Source organism: Rhinolophus sinicus, linkage group LG01 (assembly GCF_036562045.2).
Source record: "Rhinolophus sinicus isolate RSC01 linkage group LG01, ASM3656204v1, whole genome shotgun sequence".
Taxonomy (NCBI): Eukaryota; Metazoa; Chordata; class Mammalia; order Chiroptera; family Rhinolophidae; genus Rhinolophus; species Rhinolophus sinicus.
Genome location: NC_133751.1, coordinates 106,937,721 through 106,960,000, shown reverse-complemented (window position 1 = coordinate 106,960,000; position 22,280 = coordinate 106,937,721). Strand labels below are relative to the sequence as shown.

Genomic DNA, 22,280 nt, shown 5'->3' with positions numbered 1-22,280 from the left:
TTGTTTTCTTAGGCTCATTTGACCTCACTTATTAAAATTCCTCTCTGGGAAGTATACTGTCATATGAAACTTAAGGTTATTTTCTTTCAAATTTTGAGAATTTTTTTTACCAAGAAGTTGTTTCTTTCTTCTGAATGAGCCTATGGCTGATGCAAGGGTTTTATTTAATGCTTTGAGTCTTAAAGTATTTTTCAGTTTATTATTGAATGAAGAGAGCTCTATCTGATTTTTTTTCTTCCTTTTTTTTTAGGGATGATTTGGTCAGACATTAAAAGACTCTGGTATGAAGGGTTGGAAAACTTTCTAGAAGAATCTCGTAATCAGCTCAGTTTTGTCATGAATTCACTTTATTTGGCAACCTTTGCCCTCAAAGTGGTTGCTCACAACAAGGTGACTATTAACTATGTCAATTGGAGGCACAAATGGAGTTTATTCAGGAAACAACTGGGGTTTGGGCACCGAACTCAGAGTTGTTTTGGCTCAAATCTGTACCTGGTGTGTTTTCCGTTTCCACTGGTCCCTGTATGAGGGAACCATGCATTGTTTCCTCCCTTCCCTGCTGGTAGTGTGAAGGGTGTTAGCTGTCGTTCAGTGTCGGTTACCTACCATGTGCCAGGCCCGCTGGACACTTGCTATACTTTGTCTCATTTTATCCTCAAAGGGACTAAGAGACAGATGTCCTTCCTTATCCTCATTTTGCAAATCAGGAAAACGAAGCTCAGAAATATTAAGTAACTTGTCCAAGACCACACAGTCAGAATCCAAGACTGGATTGAAATTTTCTTTCTAGGCATTTTCTTTCTCCCAAATGCCGAATCCTTAGATCTGAGCTAGTCTTGTGTATCTCATTAACCTGTGTACACTTCCAATGGAAACACCAAGTTACTTACTTGCATTGATTCGCATGATACTTACATCTGCCACAAAAACAAGTTTATCTGAATGGAATTCATTATTGGTGTTTTACACATTCCAAATCATGATTATGATGTTACATAGCTTAAAAAGTGATGTAAATGTAATTATTTTTCTGATGCCTGTATTTTTGAATTTAGAATTGGGCACAAATCTAGCCTTATAGACATAATTTTGCGTTTATAAAGATTTAAACTCCCCCAAGCCTAGAAAATGTAATAGATTTTATGTTAACTATCTTTGTTGAAAACTTGAGTTTAGATTTCTTCTGAGGTGTCACATTCAAGGATATAAAAGATAGAATATTTTCTGTTTTTTGACAAATTCATAGACTATAGAGAAAGCAAACTGGTTATCTTACATCATTTTACTTTATTTAAGAAATCTATTCCTTTAAGTAATCGGTAGTATGGAACATGGTTGTTTGGTATGTTCAATGACCAGAGTTGCAAAATTACTAAGAAAATTAAAAAATTAAAACGAAACATTTTTTCCCCTGAAAGTTTGGGCTAAAAACGTGGGTGTGCATTATACACAGGAGCACATTATTCACGGCAAAATATAGTAATTGACACGCAAAGGTACTTAAAGTTTGTCTAATGGGATTTTAAAAAGACTAGTAAACATTTCATTCATAAAAAATTTAATGACAATTTTTTTATAACCTAAGAGTTTGTGCCAAAACCTCATATAGAGTTACTGATATTGCCTCACCTATGTAGGAATCTTTTATTTAGTTAAAAAAATGTTATTTGTATATAAAGAAGAGAACTTTATGAAACATAAATGGAGATCCCTTAGGAGACATAATTAAAGTAATTTTTTCAACAATCAGAATATTTGTTTTTATTTTCCTAAATCGAGAGCTATTTACCTTTGACTTTTTCTTCCTAACCTTAGTTTCATGACTTTGCTGATCGGAAGGACTGGGATGCATTCCATCCTACGCTGGTGGCAGAAGGGCTTTTTGCATTTGCAAATGTTCTGAGTTATCTTCGTCTTTTTTTTATGTATACAACAAGTTCTATCTTGGGTCCATTACAGGTAAATAATTAAAATTTCTTAAAGAACGTTTATTAGATATCATTGTTATTATGTCTTTCTGCTTGTGCACTGGAACATTGTTCTCTCATTATGTTAAACTTTGCTTTGGAAAATACTTAACAATTGAAAGGACTTAGTGTGTTCATGCTTTGCATCTGGCTGAATGGTAGTCCTTTGCTTTGAGGTGTTCACACTTCACTAAGCTGTGGTCCATTGTCCCTCTCCCCCAATCCACAGACATAGATGTGTTTTAAGTATAGTTACACTTCAGATGTAAAAATCTGCCTTTTACCAAAACGAATCTCACATTTAAAGTTTTAAATGATAAATATAAGGGGGGGATAAAGGGGAGTGTTGTGCAAACAGAACTCATACTTCTTGATTTTGAAAATATGTAAGCTATATTGTAAAAAATACTCTTTCATGTTACTTAATAAATATTAAATGTAATGAGTTGGAAAATAGCATATTTAAAGCTAAAAAATTTCAGTTTATATAGTTTAGCTTTATGCTTTATAGTACTTTATAGTTAAAGAAATTGAGCTTTTGAGATGGTATGTTATTTGTTCAAAGTATGATTATCATGCATGAGAGTCCACAACAAAATTTTAGGTCTCTTTACACTAAAGAAAGGACTCATAATTGGTTGAATTTACCCCACAGATTAAGGAGTTGGTTGTTTTTAGAAGGTGAGATTAACTCTGCTAGGTGACTGGCTCTACATGTACTCTAAGTTATCTTAGAAGTCTGAAAATCTGAGCAATATTTATTTTTCCTTGATAAGTAAAATTTTACTAACAATTTAGATTCTCTTATATTTTTAAAGGGGATGTTTTAAATAAAAGGCATAATTAACTTCTCCAGAGATGTGTAAATAAAATATGTAGGAAAAACCTGATTTGATTTGGCTTCTGCTGTCGTCCTGCGACAGTGTTTCCTGAAGTGTGACCCCTTTAACCGAGTGCTATGAGATGCTCTGACTGAAATAAGTTTAAGACACACTCACATTAAAGCCTGTGAGGAAGAAATAAAGAAACTTTTTTGACCTTGTTCAAACTATCATTATGTAAATTTAGTGTCATACCCATTTTTCATGACATACGCTCACGTCTCTGTTTTTCTCCAAAACATAGTACCTAGTGTTTCCCCAAAAGTAAGACCTAGCCGGGCAATCAGCTCTAATGCGTCTCTTGGAGCAAAAATTAATATAAGACTCAGTCTTATTTTACTAGAAGACCGGGTGTAATATAATATACTATAACATACTATAATATACTATAATATATAATACAACACAACACAATATAATATAATATAAAATACCAGGTCTTATGTTAATTTTTGCTCTAAAAGACGCATTAGAGCTGATTGTCCTGCTAGGTCTTACTTTTGGGGAAACACAGTATGTGAAACATTGGTTTAGACTATCTCTTCTTTTGATTTAATTTTGCCACTAATATCTTCTGTGAACGTTTTAATCAAGAATCAGTATTTTTACATGCATGTTGATTGTTTTTCAGCTAAAAACTGATGATATCACTAAGTTTCTAGACTGGAAATTTCTTTATAAATTTTTACAAAGAATTAAAAAGGATAAAGAATATTATTATTCATTAGTGAATTATCTATTTCTTTTTCTTAAAACTGTTGCGTCAGGCCTTCCTGACTTAGTCGCTTCCCAAAAGAACTATAGATGTGTATACAGATATTGCATTTGTCATGTCAGCTGTTGTGTGTGTATTTCTCCTCCAGCAGGATAATTTGTACTGTTCTAATAGCCATAGAACTAACAATTTGTCAGATCAACAAATATTTATTGTGTTCCTATTTTTTAAAAATGTCTGCAGCTTAATCATAATACATGTTTAAATATCATGATCTAGTGCAGCAAATGATTTTTAAAAAATTATCTTTCAGGTATAATTTGCATACAGTGAAATGCACCCATCTTAACTATATAGTCTGATGAGTTTTGCAAATGTATAAACTTGTTTAACAGCCATAATAATTAAGGTATAGAACATCTGCACCCCCAAAAGAGTTTTTTTGGTACCTTTTTGCATTTAATATTCATCCCAACCTCATCCCAGGCAACCATTGATTATCTCCGTGTGATTGTCTAGTATAGGTTTATCTCAGAATTGAAGGATTTGGAAGTACAAGTGGAATTAATATGGTGTTACAAAGCAGTCTTCTCATGAAAGGTTGTCGCCATCTTTAGAGTGTGACTGGCTCTCGTGGTTGCAAACGCTTTGCTGCAAGTCATTATATCAAGTCTGCATCCAGCAGGAAGAAGGAGAAAGGCAGAGGGCAAAAAGCAGAAAGCATGGTCCAGTTGTCTTTCTTTTTTATCAAGAGAACAATCGTTTTCCAAATACTTCCACTTGTATCTCAGTGGCCAGAATTTGGTCACATGGCTATTTGTAGCTACAAGAAAATCTGAGGAGATAAGCACTTTTAATTGAGCATATTGTCCCTCAGAAAAATCAACGTCTGGTTAGTCAAGAAGAGGGCAGAAAATAGGCATTGAATAGGAATCTGTAGAGTCATATTTTCAGGCTTTTACTTAAAGAAGTTTTCAAATAAAGACATTTGTTTTCTAGTGTAGTATTAACATGATAGATTTGTATTACATAGCAGGACCTAAGTATTATAGAATAGTTTTATGTATAAAATTTATAATACTTTTTTACATTTTGTTCATCATAAGTAAGGCACTAAATAAAAATAGACAAATACAGTTAAAAATATAAAACTAAAAGACATGTGAAAAGAAAATTGACAATAAGTTAACTACTTTAGCAAAAGTGCACCTTTTCCCTTTTATGTACATAGCCTGTTATTTCAGATAATGTTTTATATAATTACTACAGTTGTTTGTCAAATTTATCCCTGTTTACTAACATTTTTTCCTTCCAAATCTTTGCAGATTTAGAAGTTGACAGACTTTTATTTTAACTGGTTATATAACCTGTTGTAGGGGTCCAGATCTCTGCCTTGTGTAGAATGACCATGTTTTGTCATCCAAATGGAGACACTTGGGGGAATGAAAAGGATGCTATTAACTACTAAGTTGGGACAATTAGTATAAACTGGTACTGCCCTAGGCACATCATGGTGGAATATATAAAATGATCCTGTATTCAGCAGGATCCTTTATCCTAGCACTTGTCATTTTTATGATTGTATGAATGTATTACATTTGTGACTTACGTTGTAGGTAGACTTTGAAAGGTGGCCTTCTACAATATGGCCCTACTTGCTTTCTAGGCATCTCTCACTATACTCATCTCTTTGTCTCTTCCTGAAATAGTTCTCCATCTGGTTCAAGACCAATCACTAATCTCACATACGTCATATGCTTTTGCATTTATTGAGTGCCTGGTAGGTGCTGGATGCTGAGAATACTAAAATGGATAAGCTGCAGTATCTTTTTAAGGAGCTCATAGTTCACTGAGGGTGATGAGCAAGCCAGTGACATTGAGAGTGGTAAATGCTGCTATAGGGAGCTCAGAGGAAGAACACTCTCTTTAGCCTAAGGCATCAGAGAAGGCTTCCCAGGGAAGTGGGTATAAGACGTTACAGGGAAAGGGAACATGTGCCAGTTTTAGTGCCCCCTCCACTTGAAAATCTATTCCTACACTTCTACTCCCATGGGAATGAATAACTTCATTCAATGAACTTAATACTTTGAACCTCTATGACTACTTCCTAAAGCTTATTTTAATTGTAAGACTATTTAAATTGAGTTTGCCTTAAATTGTAAGTTATGTTGTTTCTACTAAATTAAAAATTCCTTGATGATGGGGATTTTTCTCATCATCTGTGCTTTACTCACTGTCTTGCCATAGTAGTTACTTAGTGAATTTTTGTTGAACTGAGAAACTGGTGCTGAGTTCTGGTCAGGATGGTGGAGTAGGTGAATGCTGTGCTGGCCTTGTCCCATGACTACATCAAAATTACGATTAAACTACGGAACAGCCATCATGGAGAATCGCCTGAAGTCCAGCTGAATAGAAGTCCTATAACTAAGGACATATAGGAGAAACCACCTCTATTCTGGTAGGAAGGGTGGAGATGTGGAATGAGCTGTGGCAGTTAAAATCAGTAGAGATATCTTGGCTGTGAAGGTCCCCCCTGAGGAGCGAGGGGTCCCAGTTCAGGGTCCCAATCCTCCCAACCCTATGCTGGGGGGAGACGTCCCCATAACTTCTAGCTGTGAAAACCAGTGGAGATTGTGGATGAGTGAGACAGAGAACTGCTGGAGTCCCAGGCAATCCTCTTACAGGGCCTGCATACTGACTTATTCTCTGACAGACTCACTCGCTCTGGGCTCCAGCACTGGGTCAGCAGCTCAAAAGGCACTAGGAACATACAGGGAAGAACTGAATCTTCTGACTTCAGAGCAAGGACTGGAGGGGCAGCTTTCTCCTAGACAGAAGTGCTGACAGAAGCCATTGTCCCTTTGTTGACACCCCCCACCACCACCACCACCTAGCCTGCACAGGCAGGCACTATATCTGAGTCTCCATCAACCTAGCTAACATAACACTGTTCACCCCACCTTGGTGATTCTTTTGAGACCCTGCCCCACCCAACTTGTGGGCCCAGCCAAGCTACTTCCTGTGGCTTTTCCATACAAACATCCTGCTTTGGCTCATGCTGTGGACTTCCCTAAAACCTCTCAAAGGTTCACAAACCCTGAACAAGCAGCATCTGGCCTCAGTGTGCCCCATACATCTTGCTAAGCAGCCCCCAAGCCTGGCACTAACAGCACCTCCAAACTCAGCACAAGTGGCAACCATCTGCAGATTATTTTGTAGCTCCCAATTGGAACTGGGCAGGGCACAGGCAGTGGCTGACCTCAGTCTGCACCAGCACCCCTCCCAAGAGACCAACACACCCACTGGCCAGCTTCAGACCAGAGCACCACCCAACCATTTCCACAAAAGGTACACCCAAAGGGCAGACTTGGCAGGCACCAAAGCCCCACTAAAGTGAATCCTGTTCTGTAGAGTCAGCTCCTGCACAATAGTTCCCCCACTGTAGTGACAGCCAATCCTGAAACCAATCATCCAGAGAGTCAGTCCCTCTCACTGATGTGCCAACAACAATTAAGGCTCAACTATTACAGTAGGGCACACACAACGGACACACCTGGAGCACCTGGCTCAAGTGGGCCCCATAGGACATCTACTATATAAGGCCACTGTACTAAGACTGGGAGACATAGCAGCTCTACCTAATACATAGAAACAAACACACGGAGGCAGCCAAAATGGGGAGACAAAGAAACACGTCCCAAACCAAAGAACAGAACAAAGCTCCAGAAGAAGAACTAAACAAAATGGAGACAAGCAGATGCAGAGTTCAAAACACAGGTTGTATAGATACTCAGTGATGTCAGTGAGACTTCAACAAAAAGATGGGAAACATAAAAATGGAACTAGAAAACATAAAAAGAACCAGTCAGAAATGAATACAATAATTAAAATGAAGAATACATTTGAGGGAACAAACAGTAGATTACATGAAGCCGAGGATCGAATCAACAATTTGGAAGATAAGGTAGTAGGAAACACCCAATCAGAACAGCAAAGAGAGAAAAGAATCTTAAAAAATGAGGATAGTTTAAAGGACCTCTAAGATAACATCAAGCGTACCAACATTCACATCATAGGGGTACCAGAAGGAGAAAAGAGAGAGAGCAAGAATTGAAAATCTATACAAAGAAATAATGACAGAAAATGTTCCTAACCTGGTGAAGGAAATAGACATGCAAGCCCAGGAAGTGCAGAGAGTCCCAAAAAAGATGAACCCAAACAGGCCCACACCAAGACACATCATAATTAAAATGCCAAAGTTTAAAGACAAAAGGAATCTTAAAGCATCAAGAGAAAAGCAGTTAATTACCTACAAGGGAGCTCCCATAAGACTTGTCAGCTTATTTCTCAACAAAAACTTTGCAGGCAAGAAGGGATTGGCAGAAAATAATTCAAAGTGATGATAACCAAGATTACCCAGCAAAGCTATTATTTAGAATCAAAGGACAGATAAAGAGCTTCCCAGATATGAAAAAGTTAAAGTTTATCACCACCAAACCAGTATACAAGGAATCTTAGAGGGACTTCTTTAAGAAGTAGAAGAAGAACAGATCAAAACTATGAGTAGTAAAATAGCAATAACTACATATCAATCAAGTTATTTTATTTTATTTTATTTTATTTTATTTTAAGATTTTTATTGGGGAACAGTGTGTACTTCCAGGCCTTTTTCCAAGTCAAGTTGTTGACCTTTCAGTCTTAGTTGTGGAGGGTGCAGCTCAGCTCCAGGTCCAGTTGCCATTGCTAGTTGCAGGGGGCACAGCCCACCATCCCTTGCGGGAGTCAAACCGGCAACCTTGTGGTTGAGAGGATGCGCTCCAACCAACTGAGCCATCTGGGAGCTCAGTGGCTGCTCAGCTCAAGGTGCCGTGTTCAGTCATAGTTGCAGGGGGCAGAGCCCACCATCTCTTGCGGGACTCAAGGAATTGAACTGGCAACCTTGTGGTTGAGAGCCCACTGGCCCATGTGGGAATCGAACCGGCAGCCTTCAGAGTCAGGAGCACAGAGCTCTAACCACCTGAGCCACTGGGCCGGCCCAATCAATAGTTATTTTAAATGTAAGTGGATTAAATGCTCCAAAAGACGTAGGATGGCTGAATGCATAAGAAGACAAAACCCTCACATATGCTGCCTACAGGAGACTCACTTCAGATCGAAAACACACAGACTGAAAGTAAAGGGATGGAAAAAGGTATTTCATGAAAAGGGAAACAGAAAAAAAAGCTGGGATAACAATAATTATACCAGGAAAAATAGACTTTAAAACAAAGGCTATAACAAGAAGCAAGGAAGGACCCAGTAATTCCACTTTTGTGTAATTATCCAAAGAATCCCAAAACACTAATTCAAAAAGACATGTGCATCCATGTGTTCACTGCAATATTATGTACTATAGCCAAGATATGGAAGCAACCTAAGTGTCCATCAACAGATGAATGGGTAAAGAAGTGTACATATTTACAATGGACTATTACAATCTTGCCATCTGCAACAACATAGATGGATCTAGAGGGTACTATGCTGAGTGGAGTAAGTCAGACAGAGAAAGACAAATACCATATGATTTCATTTCTATGTGGAATTAAATATATATATACATATAAAGGAACAAACAAAACAGAAACAAACTCAGATACAGAGAACATGATGGTTGCCAGATGGGAGGAGTTTGGGGAGACTGAAAAAGGGAAGGCATTAAGAAGTACGAATTGGTAGTTATAGCCCATAATAAATATTGTAATAACTATATGTGGTGTCTGATAGGTGCTAGATTTATCGGGGTGATAACTTTGTAAGTTGTATAAATGTCTAATCACTATGTTATACACATAAAACTAGTAAAATATTATGTGAACTGTAATTGAAAAATTTTTTAAATATTAAATAACAAAAATGATGCAAAAAATTTAAAAAAAACACAAAAAAGTTAAACTGGCGCTGAATGGTGTGAGAAGAACATAGCTGATGGAGAAATAGAGCTTTTGCTGTAGTTGCCTCATTCAAAATAATAACAGCAACTAACATTGGACATTTTGTGGGGACCAGGCACTGTGCTGAATGTTTTCCATTTATTTAACCCTCAGCACAACCCTTGTTATTTTTAATTCCATTTTGCAAATGTGGACTCTAAGGAGTTAGAGAAGTCAAATAGTTCACAGAACTAGTAAGGGATAGTTAAGCGTGGAACTGGAGTCTGTCTGACGCTGGAGGCCAACCTGCTCTGAGATGTTTGTACTCCTGATTTTATGAAGGAAGCTAGTATACCTCAGCACACGTAAGAGTCGTGGTTGGGCATAGATCAGTTATGAATTTAAACAGGTAAAGGCATGGGGATGAAATCTATGAATAATGATGGCAGTAATAACTGAACATTTGAGTCCTTACTGGGATGCTGTTCTGAGATCTTTGTTTACATTTATTACCTCATGCAATCCTCACAACCAATCTAAGAGGCAGACTCTTCCATTTTATAGAGGAGGAAACTGAGGTAGAGAGATTTTAAGTAACTTGAACAATGTCACACAACTGGTAAGTAGTAGAACTGGGATTCCAACTCAGGGGGTCTGGCTCCAGAGCAAATGGTCTTAACTGCTCAGCTAGCTGCCTCAGTTTTCTATGCTAGAGTAATAGGATTCCCTCGTTAATGTCTACTGTACAATACTGTGGGCAGTTTTTAATAATGTATAGATTTTTAAACTTTCCTGGTTTATTTAATGTGTTTCAAATGAATTAAACAACCTTGAAAACTGGTAGTTGGGTGATTAGACAGAAAGGAAAGACATCACCACACAGCTTGGGTTACAATCTTGCCCATGACTGACTGACTCCATCTCTGTGAGTCTAGGGTTCTGAGTCTGTGTGAGGATTAAATTGGGCCATGTACATAAGATGCATAGCAGAGAGCCTGACACATGATGGGCTTTACATAAATGGTGAGATCCATTCCTCCGTTCCGTTTACATTTAGAGCTGACTATGGCAGACCTGAAAAATAATGCCAGAAAACTTGGAGAGGGAACCTAGTGTCTGACACACGACTGCTTACTTTATTCCTAGTGGATTACCTGCCTTTACTGGAGTTGTTAGATTTAATTTGGTGGCCTGTATAACATAAACGGCACATTGTCATTCGTGATGAGTAAAGAGTGATTTCAGGTGTTTTGCATTTGGGGATGGATATTTTCTTTTAAGCATAGAATGTTAGAGCTAGAGGACAATTTAGAGGTCATGTAGTCTAGGAGTTCCCAAACTGGTGAGGCTGCAGAATCACCTGGCAGCAAGGGAAACCTACATTCTCGAGTCCTGTCCTCGCAGATTCTGATTAAATAGATTGTGGTTAAGTCTGGCAAATCTTTAACAGCATGTAGGTAAGTGAGTTTGATGTAGCATTTGGCCATCCCTTTCATAGGTGAGAAACTAAGTGTTAGAAAAAAGACTTGGTGTAAAATGTTAACCATTGCATTTTTTGTGCATATCTATTCATGTATTAATTCAAGAAGCCCTGCTGTGTAGGGAGACTGTTATGTGAGACTAAATCCTTCTTAATTGTACCCAGCCCCAAATTTTTAATGAGAAACCTAAGATAAAAACCACAAAGTGGTTTTAGAAAAGCTGTTGCAGGAGTTAGAAAAACAAGAATTCAGTTGTACTTCTGGTTACATCTGTTACCCTAAGCAGTTCAGTAAATCTCCCTGAGCTTCAGTTTGTCACTTGGAAAAATAGAGATAATCATACTAGCCTTCCCTACCTTGCAGGGTAAATAACGTGATGCCTTGTGGAAAATAGTAGTTAGATAAAAAGGCATATCAAAAGTAGTTATGTGTGTATCATTTTAGTTAATATGCCAGGTTCTGGAGTTCACAAAGACTACTAGAAGAGACAAACAAATATTACTATAAAGTGAAAAATACTGTTTTAGAGATTATGTAGTGAGTACTTTGGAGCATGACTAAGAAGGTGGCCGGAGAGAGTTAGAAAAGCATTTGGTCTGGGCCTTGAAGGGATGAGAAGCTTACTTGGCAAAGAACAGAGGCAGAGTAGCGTGAACAGAAACATGGAGCCATAAAAGCATGGCATGCTTAGAGGAGACGGGATGTCCTTGCACTTGGACCATGGGTTGCAGTTGGGGAGAGGAGGCTGAAAGAGATAAACTGAGCTGGGCCCTGAAGGTCTCTGTGCCAAGAATTTGAATATTGTCACACACGCGAAGTTGGTTTTGAGCACGAATGACTTGGCTCAGTAGAATTTTTAGATAATTACTGGTTTTCTGGAGAAAGATTTGGAAGAGTGACCAGAAGTGGTTATTATTATTGCTTCCTTTTGTCAGTGTGGTTTTGCTGTTCTACACAGGCTCAGTGTGGAAGGCTTTTTTTCCACCTCTGTTAATTTGTTTCCTAAGGATATGTCTTCAGTAGCATTAACATGTTAAAAGATATGATTCTTGTAGGGCCTTGGTGTTTGTTTCTTTATGAAAGGGTGTGTTCATTTTCATTCACATAAGCAGTATAAAAGCACACTGTTTTCACCACATCAGTAGCATTTGGCGCTGCCTTTTTTTGGTTATACTGTCTTACTAGTTTGCTTTAATTTCCACTTTCTGATTACTAGGAAAGATTTTTTTTCTGTGTATTAGTATTAACTGCTGTGTAAATTTCAGTATTGACATTTGAATTTTCTCTTTTCATGTCTTCATATTTCTGCAGTAAAACTGCTAAGTTTTAAATAAGTAAATATTTAAGAAAGCATTATGTTTTTTTACAAATAACTAAGCCTTATAATCTTTCTCAGGCTGAAATAAATGTGTGTTTTTAATGTTTGCCTTTCATACGAATGGTTAGTATGCTCTTGGAGCTAATCTTCACCTTAGTGATACCAGTGTAACTATTTTTGGTTATTCCATCTTATACGAGAACTAATATCATGCTTTTAAAGAACAAGTCATGAAGTTTGTGGTTTTCTGACTAAATATTGCTCATCTTGATATTAAAATTGAGTTATGCTTACTCTTTAAAACTTAGTAATGTTAAATTAAGGCTTCTACTTTGGGACTACATTTTTAAAATTAAAACTAAAATATATATGGCCACTCTTGCAAAAGCCTATTTATCTATAAACTTACAGCATCTAAATTTTCTTCAAAGGCAATCTTTTCTGAAGTTATTTTGCTGCAGTTACTGTATTCTTACTGTCTTAACTTACTAAGTTTTCTACTAATATGTTACAGCTTTATTCTAAGCACTCACAGTCTGAGTAAATGATGTCTTTTCCAAGGTGAGCCATACACTTTAAGCTTTCTGATTCTAAAAGCTCCCTGTTTGTTTTGTCAGAATTTTGCCATGGGGCCAAGTGAGGTAAGCATGAGATTTTGAAAAGCACCACATGGCCTCGTCACACGTGCAGGGCAGGCATACTGGACCTCACTGCTGCCGAGCCGGGTTGCCAGCTTGTGGTGTGCCTAAGACATTTTAGGGTACCTGTCCCACTTAATCAGCTGCTCACTGGTGGGCTGCACGGGCCTGACCACTTGCCTGCTCCTGCCACTTTGTATCAGTGGTGCCCAGCATAGGTTATTTTGACAGGCTTGAGGCAACTGGGAATTTTATATTAAGCTGGATTTAATTAATTATATAAATTTGACCTGGTTAAATTTGAGGAAGCATTATGTTTAAACACTACTTTTTGTATCTTAAAAGTAATAAATGTATATAGTAAAGAAAATTCCAAATCAGAAAGTCTTCCTTCCAACCTCTAGCCCTACCTCTAGCCCAAGTTTCTTGTGTAAACTTCCAGAAGTTTCCTGTGCATATTAAATCATATCTATCTGAAAATAATGTATCTGATATGTCCTTTTAAAAAGTGGACAAGGGAGCTGTTATAATACAGTTCTACATCCTGCTTTTTGACTTAATATTTTATGGATATCTTTCTATGCCAGCATAGAAAGTACAGTACATACTTACAGATGTACTTCATTTTCTTAAACAACATTTAGGATGTTCTGATTTTTTGGCTGCCTGTAACAATACTGCAGTGAAAGTCCTTGCATATATACATGCACCTTTGTGTACTTCCTATCTATTGGCTAAAGTTGTAGGGAGAGAATTGCTAGGTCAAAAGGGTAATGTCAAGGTATTCTCCAAATTTGTATGCCAGTTTAAACACCAAGTATTTATGAAAAGTACATATTCCCCAGATTTTGAAGAAGTATGGAAAAAGAATGAAATTAGGCTTAGATAAAGCTCCCAGGTGCACTACAGATGTCTACATTGCAAAAGATAGTCATATTAATACTAGACCCCTCATTTGACTTGCACTCATAATATTTTCTTAGAATGGACCCCAAATGAAGGAAACTCAGTCACCTCAGCGGAAGATATTAGGGCAGTCCTGGAGGAGGAAATGCTGTCCTTTGGGAATTGGTTTAGAATTGGTTGCAAATAAATGAAATACTTCATGTCAGAATGATTATATATATGTAAATTTTAAGAAACTATAAACATAAGCATTTAATTTCCTTTAGATTTGAGTGAGAAATTTTCCTTTTATCCCTTACAAATTAGGCTCTTTCTTGAATCTGCATCTCTCTCTCTACCTTCATAGAACAGTGCCCTCTGCAGACTTGGTCCAGGTACAAGTAATGCACCATTCAACAGGTGGTGTTGGCGTGGTCAGAATGGCTTTTTGTCAGGCAGCTGGGGTTCTGATGTTCTAAACGTGCTGAACTACCTCAGCCAGAGGAGGAAAAGGAGTAGATGTGGCTCATGTGTTTGTCTTCCTTTTATTACTTGGTCGTTTAATATTTCATATTTTTGTTTTCCTGATAATGAATACCTATGTAATATATTCCACAGATTTCAATGGGACAGATGCTACAAGATTTTGGAAAGTTTCTTGGGATGTTCCTTCTGGTTTTGTTTTCTTTCACAATTGGGTTGACACAACTGTATGATAAAGGCTATACGCCAAAGGAGCAGAAGGACTGTGTAGGCATCTTCTGTGAACAGCAAAGCAATGATACCTTCCACTCGTGAGTGTCTCCTACAGTGGCTTCTACTCTTTCTCTCTTTCTGTTGTTACGTGTGAATTAGTACCTACAGAAATAGAACTTCAAATTTTCTTTAAGAAATTCCTTTTTAATAAGTACTTATTTTTCATGAATCATTGGATAGTTATCTTCATATAGAGAATCTTAAGTGATTAGCAGGCCCAAGTTATTTCATCGTCTCCCCTCCCACAGCACATCTCAACAGATGGACCTTGGCTTTTTGTGTCCTGCTAACATTTGGGGAAGGGCGCTCCTTTGTCAGTCCCATATATTGGAAAATGTTCAACGTCTCTGCTACTCCAGAATTAAATGTCAGTAGCAACTCTCAGTCATTGTTACAACCAAAACACTCTCACATTCTGAACACTTGCTAGGAGGTTATTCAAACAGAATTATTAGAGCTTCTTGAACAATTTTCTTCTCTAATTTTCTGTTCATCATAATACATGTGTACTGTAATTATGTTCAATAAGGAATTGAACAACCAGTTTTGAGGCAGACAAAATACCTCCCCTCATTCTTAAATAAAAGAATGGGGAAGGGTGTGGAATTACACCTTTGTTGAGTTCCTGTTGTGTACCAACTGTTCTTCAGTTACTGTCATGTCATCTTATTTAAGGAATAAGATTAAATGATCAACAAATATACATCTAACACCTTCTATATACCAGACACTGTTCTAAGACCTGAGTGAATGAAGTATCAGTGAGCAAAGCTACATCATGGAGCTTATATTCTGGTGAGGCAATATAGGTGATAAAAGGAGAAATAAAACATATATTACACAGTGATAAGGGCGAAGGAGACACAGCTTGGGTCAGGAGGGATATATGTGAGAGAGGGTACAGTTTTAGATAGGAAATGAGGGAAGGCCCCCCAGAGATGACATTCAAGTAAAGGTATAAAGCCGGTGAAGAATCGGGAAATTAAGGAGATAGTGGAGGGAGAGCATTGGCAGAGAGAGGGGATGGCAAAGCAGATGCCCAAGATGGAGGATGGCTAGCATATTTAGGGAAGATCCAGAAGGCAGGTGTGGGTAGTGAATCCCAGGGAGAAGTGTAAGACATGAGGTCAGAAAGGTGACGGGGATCCTGCGGGACCTGCTTGGCCTTTGTAAGGACTTTGGGCTATTGAGATACTGTTTGAAATTTTTGAGCAGAGGAGTGACAGTATCTAATTAGGCATTAATAGGGTTGTAGACGCCGCTGTGCTGAGAATGGACAGAAGGGCAATAAGAGATTAAATGGGGATCATTAATCTTCCTTTGAGTCTATTTCTTTGTTTAAAAAAGTAAGACACGTCTGTACTGCTGGGTTCAACTTAATTTATTTTATAAAGTACTCTTGGATTATCAATGTTTTCTTTAGGTGATGTTGGTATAAATGAATTCTTCGTTTTTGCTAATTAATTTCTTTAATTTTCTCTTAAACAGAAATGTAATTGTCTTTACAGGTTCATTGGCACTTGCTTTGCTTTGTTCTGGTATATTTTCTCCTTAGCGCACGTGGCAATCTTTGTCACGAGATTCAGCTACGGAGAAGAGCTGCAGTCCTTTGTGGGAGCCGTCATCGTTGGGACTTACAACGTGGTGGTTGTGATTGTACTCACCAAGCTGCTGGTGGCCATGCTGCACAAAAGCTTCCAGCTGATAGCAGTAAGTTCATTGCTTTAGAACTGCAGAGTCTCTGCAGATCATGCCAAGTGTAAGAAGATTGTAAGTATTAGTATCGTTTAAAAATTAGATTTTTTAATGTAAAGAATGTATGTTAACTGCAAATCTTGAACCAAATTTATACATAACAAGGTATGGAAAGATTTAGACAGTTTAAAACAATCTTTCTCCTGTTTTCTCCCTCGTGTGTGTGTGTGTGTGTGTGTGTGTGTGTGTGTTCACATCCTATACTACTTTTTCATTTGCTTCTTACAGAATCACGAAGACAAAGAATGGAAGTTTGCTCGAGCCAAGCTGTGGCTTAGCTACTTTGATGACAAGTGTACTTTACCTCCCCCTTTCAACATCGTTCCCTCACCAAAGACAGGCTGCTATATGATCAGTAGCCTCAGCAAGTGGATTTGCTCGCATACATCCAAAGGCAAGGTTAAACGGCAAAACAGTTTAAAGGTAGGAGATTAGAACTGCGACGTGGACGTTTTAACAGTTTCTAACCTCAGATGTTTCCTAAAACATAAACATGCAGGCTTCTTAAGGCCTGACACTGATTTTTTTTTTTCCACTCTCGTATCCCTGAAGCACAGCATAGATATAACATAAAGTAAGGACTCAGTAACTATTGAGAATGAGAGAGAAAGCTGCGATTGTTTCATGAAATCTTGTCTCAGTTTTAAAACATGGAAAATATTCAGAATACCTATTCTGTCAGCATAGATAAAGATTGACTATTAGAGTCAGCTCATATTTTTCTGATTCTTCTTGAAAGTTATTCAACACATGAATCATTCAATACATGTTGCTATAAACCAGAAGTTGGAAACTTTTTCTATAAAGGGCCAGATAGTAAATAATTTAGGCTTTGCAGGCCAAGACAAAATGAAAGATTTATGTGAGTAGTAATATAACAAGAAAGAACATAAATTTCCACTAAATTTTTATTGATGAAATTTAATATAAGTGAGTAATAAATTTTTATAATACAGATCTATTAATAAAGAATGGAATTCCATTTTGTTTAATTAGGGTTCAAAATTACTGTTTTCTATTGTAAAATTAATTGTAAATGTTCATCTGTAAAAACCATTCTTAGCTCCCTAACCATAAAAAACAGGAAGTGGGCCATATTTGGCCTGTGGGTCCTTAGTTTGCTAATCTCTTCTATAAACAGGCTTCCTAAGTCTCTTTTTAAATCTAAATAAGCATACAGGTGAATGAATAAAATGAATATGTAGGCTATATTTGTTTTAAATAAGTGTTCAATGTTATTTGGTAAAACACAGTGGCAAGGATATAGGCTATTAAAGCATTAGAAGATGTGTGTTTGCATTTGTGAATTTTATTTTAAAAAATCCACCATATTTAAATATTGTTTATGCACATTGTTAGTATCATATTATTGCTTGTTTTGAAGGAATGGAGAAATTTGAAACAAAAGAGAGATGAAAACTACCAAAAAGTGATGTGCTGCTTAGTGCATCGTTACCTGACTTCTATGAGGCAGAAGATGCAAAGTACAGATCAGGCAACAGTGGAAAATCTAAATGAACTGCGCCAAGATCTGTCAAAATTCCGAAATGAAATAAGAGATTTACTTGGCTTTCGGACTTCTAAATATGCTATGTTTTATCCAAGAAACTAACCATTTTCTAAATCATGTAGAAAATAATTTTCAATAATAAATATGAAAGACTATGTTTGCATAACTTGGCAATTCAATGATATATATTGAACTAAACAATTATGTAAAAGCCATTCTTTAAAATATATAGCATAAATATATGTTATGTAAAATATGTATATAGAATTAGTTTTTTTAAAACCCTCTGTTAGTGGCTTTTTGTAGGAGCAAAACAGATTAAGGACAGAGTAAACATGCTACTTGGTATTCTTATTTGAACAATGAACTAAAATATTTTCTCTTTATATTTGAAAAGGGCAGTTATAATTGTACAGGTTGCCAGAAAGTTCGATAATGAAAATCAGCAAAAGTGGGCTGATCTCTGTCCATATAGGATAACTTTAAATAATAGAAGTCATAGTTTTTTATATCTCTGTTTTAGGACTTCACATATAATTCATTATTTATTGTTTAGGAGTATAGTTTTGTCTAAAATAATAATCTATTTTTTTCTTATTCTGTTATAATCCTAAGCAACAAAGAAACAACCTTAATGGATATTTGAATCTATTCATCACGTCTCTGTAAATTTAAATTCACTTCAATTTTGTTATTGTAATATATCGGGGGTGCCAAAAAAATGTATACACATTTTAAAAGATGTTATCTATGTATTATTTCTCGAAGTTGAGTTGAATTGTGGTAGCAGTGTGTAATATGATTGCTCAAAAGATGGCGTTAATCAAATGAATGCTAGCGTCACCATGAGACAGGCAGGACAGTCAAAGAAAATGGCAGAAGCTCAGTTGTTGTTCGAGGAGTGCAAGACCATTTTGAAGTGGTATTTGAAATTCGAGAATGTTGTGGAAGTACAATGACAATGGAGGCGTGAGTGTGCAACAGAACCTCCGACACGCCTGACAGTTGTACCCATTCATGACTCTGGTGGTATTCGGGAAGAAATTGAAACATGTGCAGCGATACAAGTGGTGGACATTTGGTCAACGTAGCTCAAGCAGTAGTTTGCTGTAATCAGAAGTGTCTGGATGCTGACGGTAACCACTTTGAGCACCTCTTGTGATTGCAGAAGTCAAATATGACTTGTATTCATCTTTTGTTATTGGTATGTATTGAATATTACAATTTTAATACAGTATTTTCCTTTCTTAAAATGTGTATACATTTTTTAGCACTTTCTGCATTTATTTTTACATGGTTGTAATCACTGTATTTTAAATCACTGTATTTAGAATTTTATATATACATTCCCATGTATTGATATTGTCCGTGTGTTTAAATTTTTATAGAATTATGTATATTTTTGAGAAATATAGTTAGTAGACTTTTTGTTTTGTAGCTATAGAGTATTTATGTTTATAGGTTTGCACAGGTACTTCTCTAAGGTTAGGCATTTGGTAGCTTTTAGTTTTCTTTACCATAATAGTGCTATAATTCTTTTTCAAGCTGGAATGAATGTTCATAGTTATAAAGCTAACCCAAAATAAGTATTTAGAAGATATTTCTTTATCATGTGTGGTCATAGCCTGTTTTGTTTTTGTGAACACTGAAAGACCCTTGAACACAAGGATTTGTTATACACTTGGACTAAGGTTCTTAAGCTTGCCTCCCAAAGTATTATATTTTCCACAGAATTTAACGTAGCTTCTATGAAAGTGACTCAGCTTATTTTGGGATCATTCTTGCTGCTTATGATGAAAAGTATTGATTTTTTTTTAATTGGAGAATATAAATTAAATTTTATTTTCTGTGTTCGTGCAAAAGATGTACTTAAAAATTTTTCACAAGCTATTGCTTATATATTTCTGTAACATTTCCAGTTAAGAGGTTATTAGGTACATAATTATCTTCTTAACTGAATGTCAGATGGTCTTAAGGCCTCCCACCCCCAGGGTGCAGGTGGCCCATGCGTGGTCTGTAAGCCTCACAAATGCGGGGATCATTGTCTGAGTATATTAGTATTGTGTTTCATCTTGCTTTTTACTTTTTAATTTCCAAATTGTGGGTGTTCCCTCTTTGGGGCAAATTCTTATCAAATGTTTATTGTAAAGTTATATATTTTGTCTACAATGGAATTATGCACTTCCCAGTTGGGATTTTACATCAGGACTTTTAGTCATTCTAAAAACTCTACCTAATTATTAAATCAAAATGTTTATAGAGTGCCTACTTTATGCATGAATTACTTAGGTATGTTTTAAATGATAGCATATTGTAAAAAAAAAGTGAATAAAACTTGAAATTAGATTATAAATTGACAATTTGTTGTAATTCACATCATAAAATTCACTCTTTTAAAATATACAAGTAAGTGGTTTTTTGGGTTTTTTTAAAATCATGGTAAGAAAGACCTAAAACTTAAACCATCAACATCAGAGTCCTTTGTGTCCCTTTCCTACTTTCAGTGGCTATCACATTTTTTAAAGCTATTTCTTCTTATATTTATAAATACCATGTTTTGGAATAATATATCGACACAAAGACCTGTATATGAATGATTATTCATTATCCCAAACTGAGAACAACAAAATGTCCATCAACTAGTGAATGGGTAAACAAATTATACCTCCAGCCAATGGAAATTTGTTCAGTAACAAAAAGGGGAAAATGTGTCAGAGTTCAATCAGAGAAGCAGAACAGCTAGGATATCTTTAGGCAACGTGTATGTTTGTATAGTGATTTGTTTACAGGGAGTTGACGTTACACCAATTGGAATTGGTGAAGCCATCTCGGTGAGGCTTGTTTATGTATCTAGTGCTAGAGCTTGGAGTTCACAGGGTATGCAGTTGGGAAACAAAAACAGATATAACATGAAATAAACAAGAACAAGCTGGAACCCGTAGGATGAACTGACACCTCCATGTCATTTCTCAGTCTCCAGCCTTGATGATGTGTATATCCTGGGGAAAAGTTGCCCTTTGCCAGATTTCTAAATTCTGATGCCTTGTCCCAGGAATCAGAGAAGCTGAAGGAGGACCCAAGGAAAGGTGGCACATTGTAAGCCAGACTGCTGCCCCACACCAACAAGTTGAGCCAGCCAGTCAGTTACAACATGTCAGAGCTGCGGAAGTGTCTGCATGGAAAAAAAAATGGCGGCTACTTTACGTCTGCCCTCCAAACCTCACACTGAAATGTATCTTGTGAACCACCCTGCCTGGAAGCTTACCAGGAAGAGAATTCTGGGAAACAGTTCAGCCTAGCCAAGTTGACACAAGAACAAACCACTGATACAAGCAAAAACGTAGATGAATCTTAAAAGTATTATGCTAAGTGAGGAAGCTTAGGCTCCATACTATGATTTCATTCATATGACATTCTAGAAAAAACAAAAATATAGAAACCAAAATTAGATCATTGTTTACCAAGGAGGAAAATATTGTTTGCACAACTCATCAAAATGTACACTTACGTGTAAATTTTAATGTATGGAAATTACACTTCAATAGGTCTGACAGAAATACATAATGCTACAACATACTAAAAGGAATAAGAAAATAACAGTGGAATCTTGTCATTTATTGCTTCAAAAGAAAACTGCTTGAATATGCAAGTTGATACCCATCATTAACATAGTGGGTGGAAGTACAGTAACAAATGCCTGGGTGAAAAATTTTGCATCAGTTTTTTCAGAATTATTTTGGCTATTTTAGCTTCTTTGCTTTTTCACATAGATTTTGGAATTTGCCTATCAATTTCTACCAAAAAACCTTGGGATTTTATTGGAATTGTATTGAAATTGAAATTTTTGTTTTCTTCAGAAAACACATTTATAAAATACTGAATATGCTGGGGTTATAGGCCCTGAAAGAAAACCAACTGGGTCTAATTCAGAATTTCACTAAGAAAATATTAATGGTACCTGAGATAATGGCTGCTCTGAATTTCTCAACTGTAAGTTAATTTGTTAGCTTTCTGGCATGGATACCCCATTTGTAAACATGTGCTTTTTGAAGATATACTTAGAATTGTCAATTACACTGTTTCCCTTCATTTGATAATTTCACATTGTTTTTTCTTTCCTTGCTCCCATTTTGAAATAAATACTTAAGATATGCAACTCAAGATTAGTGAAAAATTGTATGTGCTAATTACATGATTTAAAAATAACCATCTTTAAGAAACATGATTTCTGATTAAGTTACAGTAATACAAGAAGAAAAACAGCAGGTTTATGTAGGAGGTAAATGTATGTTTAAAAAAAGAACTGTTTCAGCCAATCATATAAATGACAGATAAGCTCCATTTTTTTTCACCCTGCTATCAGCAATCTGGAGATTCCTCTTTCTCTGTGTCACTCACTCTTCATTAAAAGGCTATTTAATCTATTCTTTAATTTTAGGCAAAATTATTCTTAGTGAAAGATATT

General features: G+C 36.4%; 1 protein-coding gene across 5 annotated transcripts in view; it reads left to right on the top strand.

The window, feature by feature from the left end:
- TRPC1 (transient receptor potential cation channel subfamily C member 1) overlaps positions 1-20,168 on the top strand; it is a 65,601-nt gene extending 45,433 nt beyond the window's left edge. For all 5 annotated transcript variants that reach the window (XM_019753587.2, XM_019753588.2, XM_074334017.1 and 2 more), the window contains 6 exons: positions 251-390; positions 1,816-1,959; positions 14,413-14,588; positions 16,059-16,260; positions 16,534-16,728; positions 17,690-20,168. In XM_019753587.2, coding sequence (XP_019609146.1) covers positions 251-390; positions 1,816-1,959; positions 14,413-14,588; positions 16,059-16,260; positions 16,534-16,728; positions 17,690-17,917 — 1,085 coding nt within the window. In that variant the 3' untranslated portion in view covers positions 17,918-20,168. The remainder of the gene's footprint in view (positions 1-250; positions 391-1,815; positions 1,960-14,412; positions 14,589-16,058; positions 16,261-16,533; positions 16,729-17,689) is intronic.
- Positions 20,169-22,280: the final 2,112 nt, after the last annotated feature.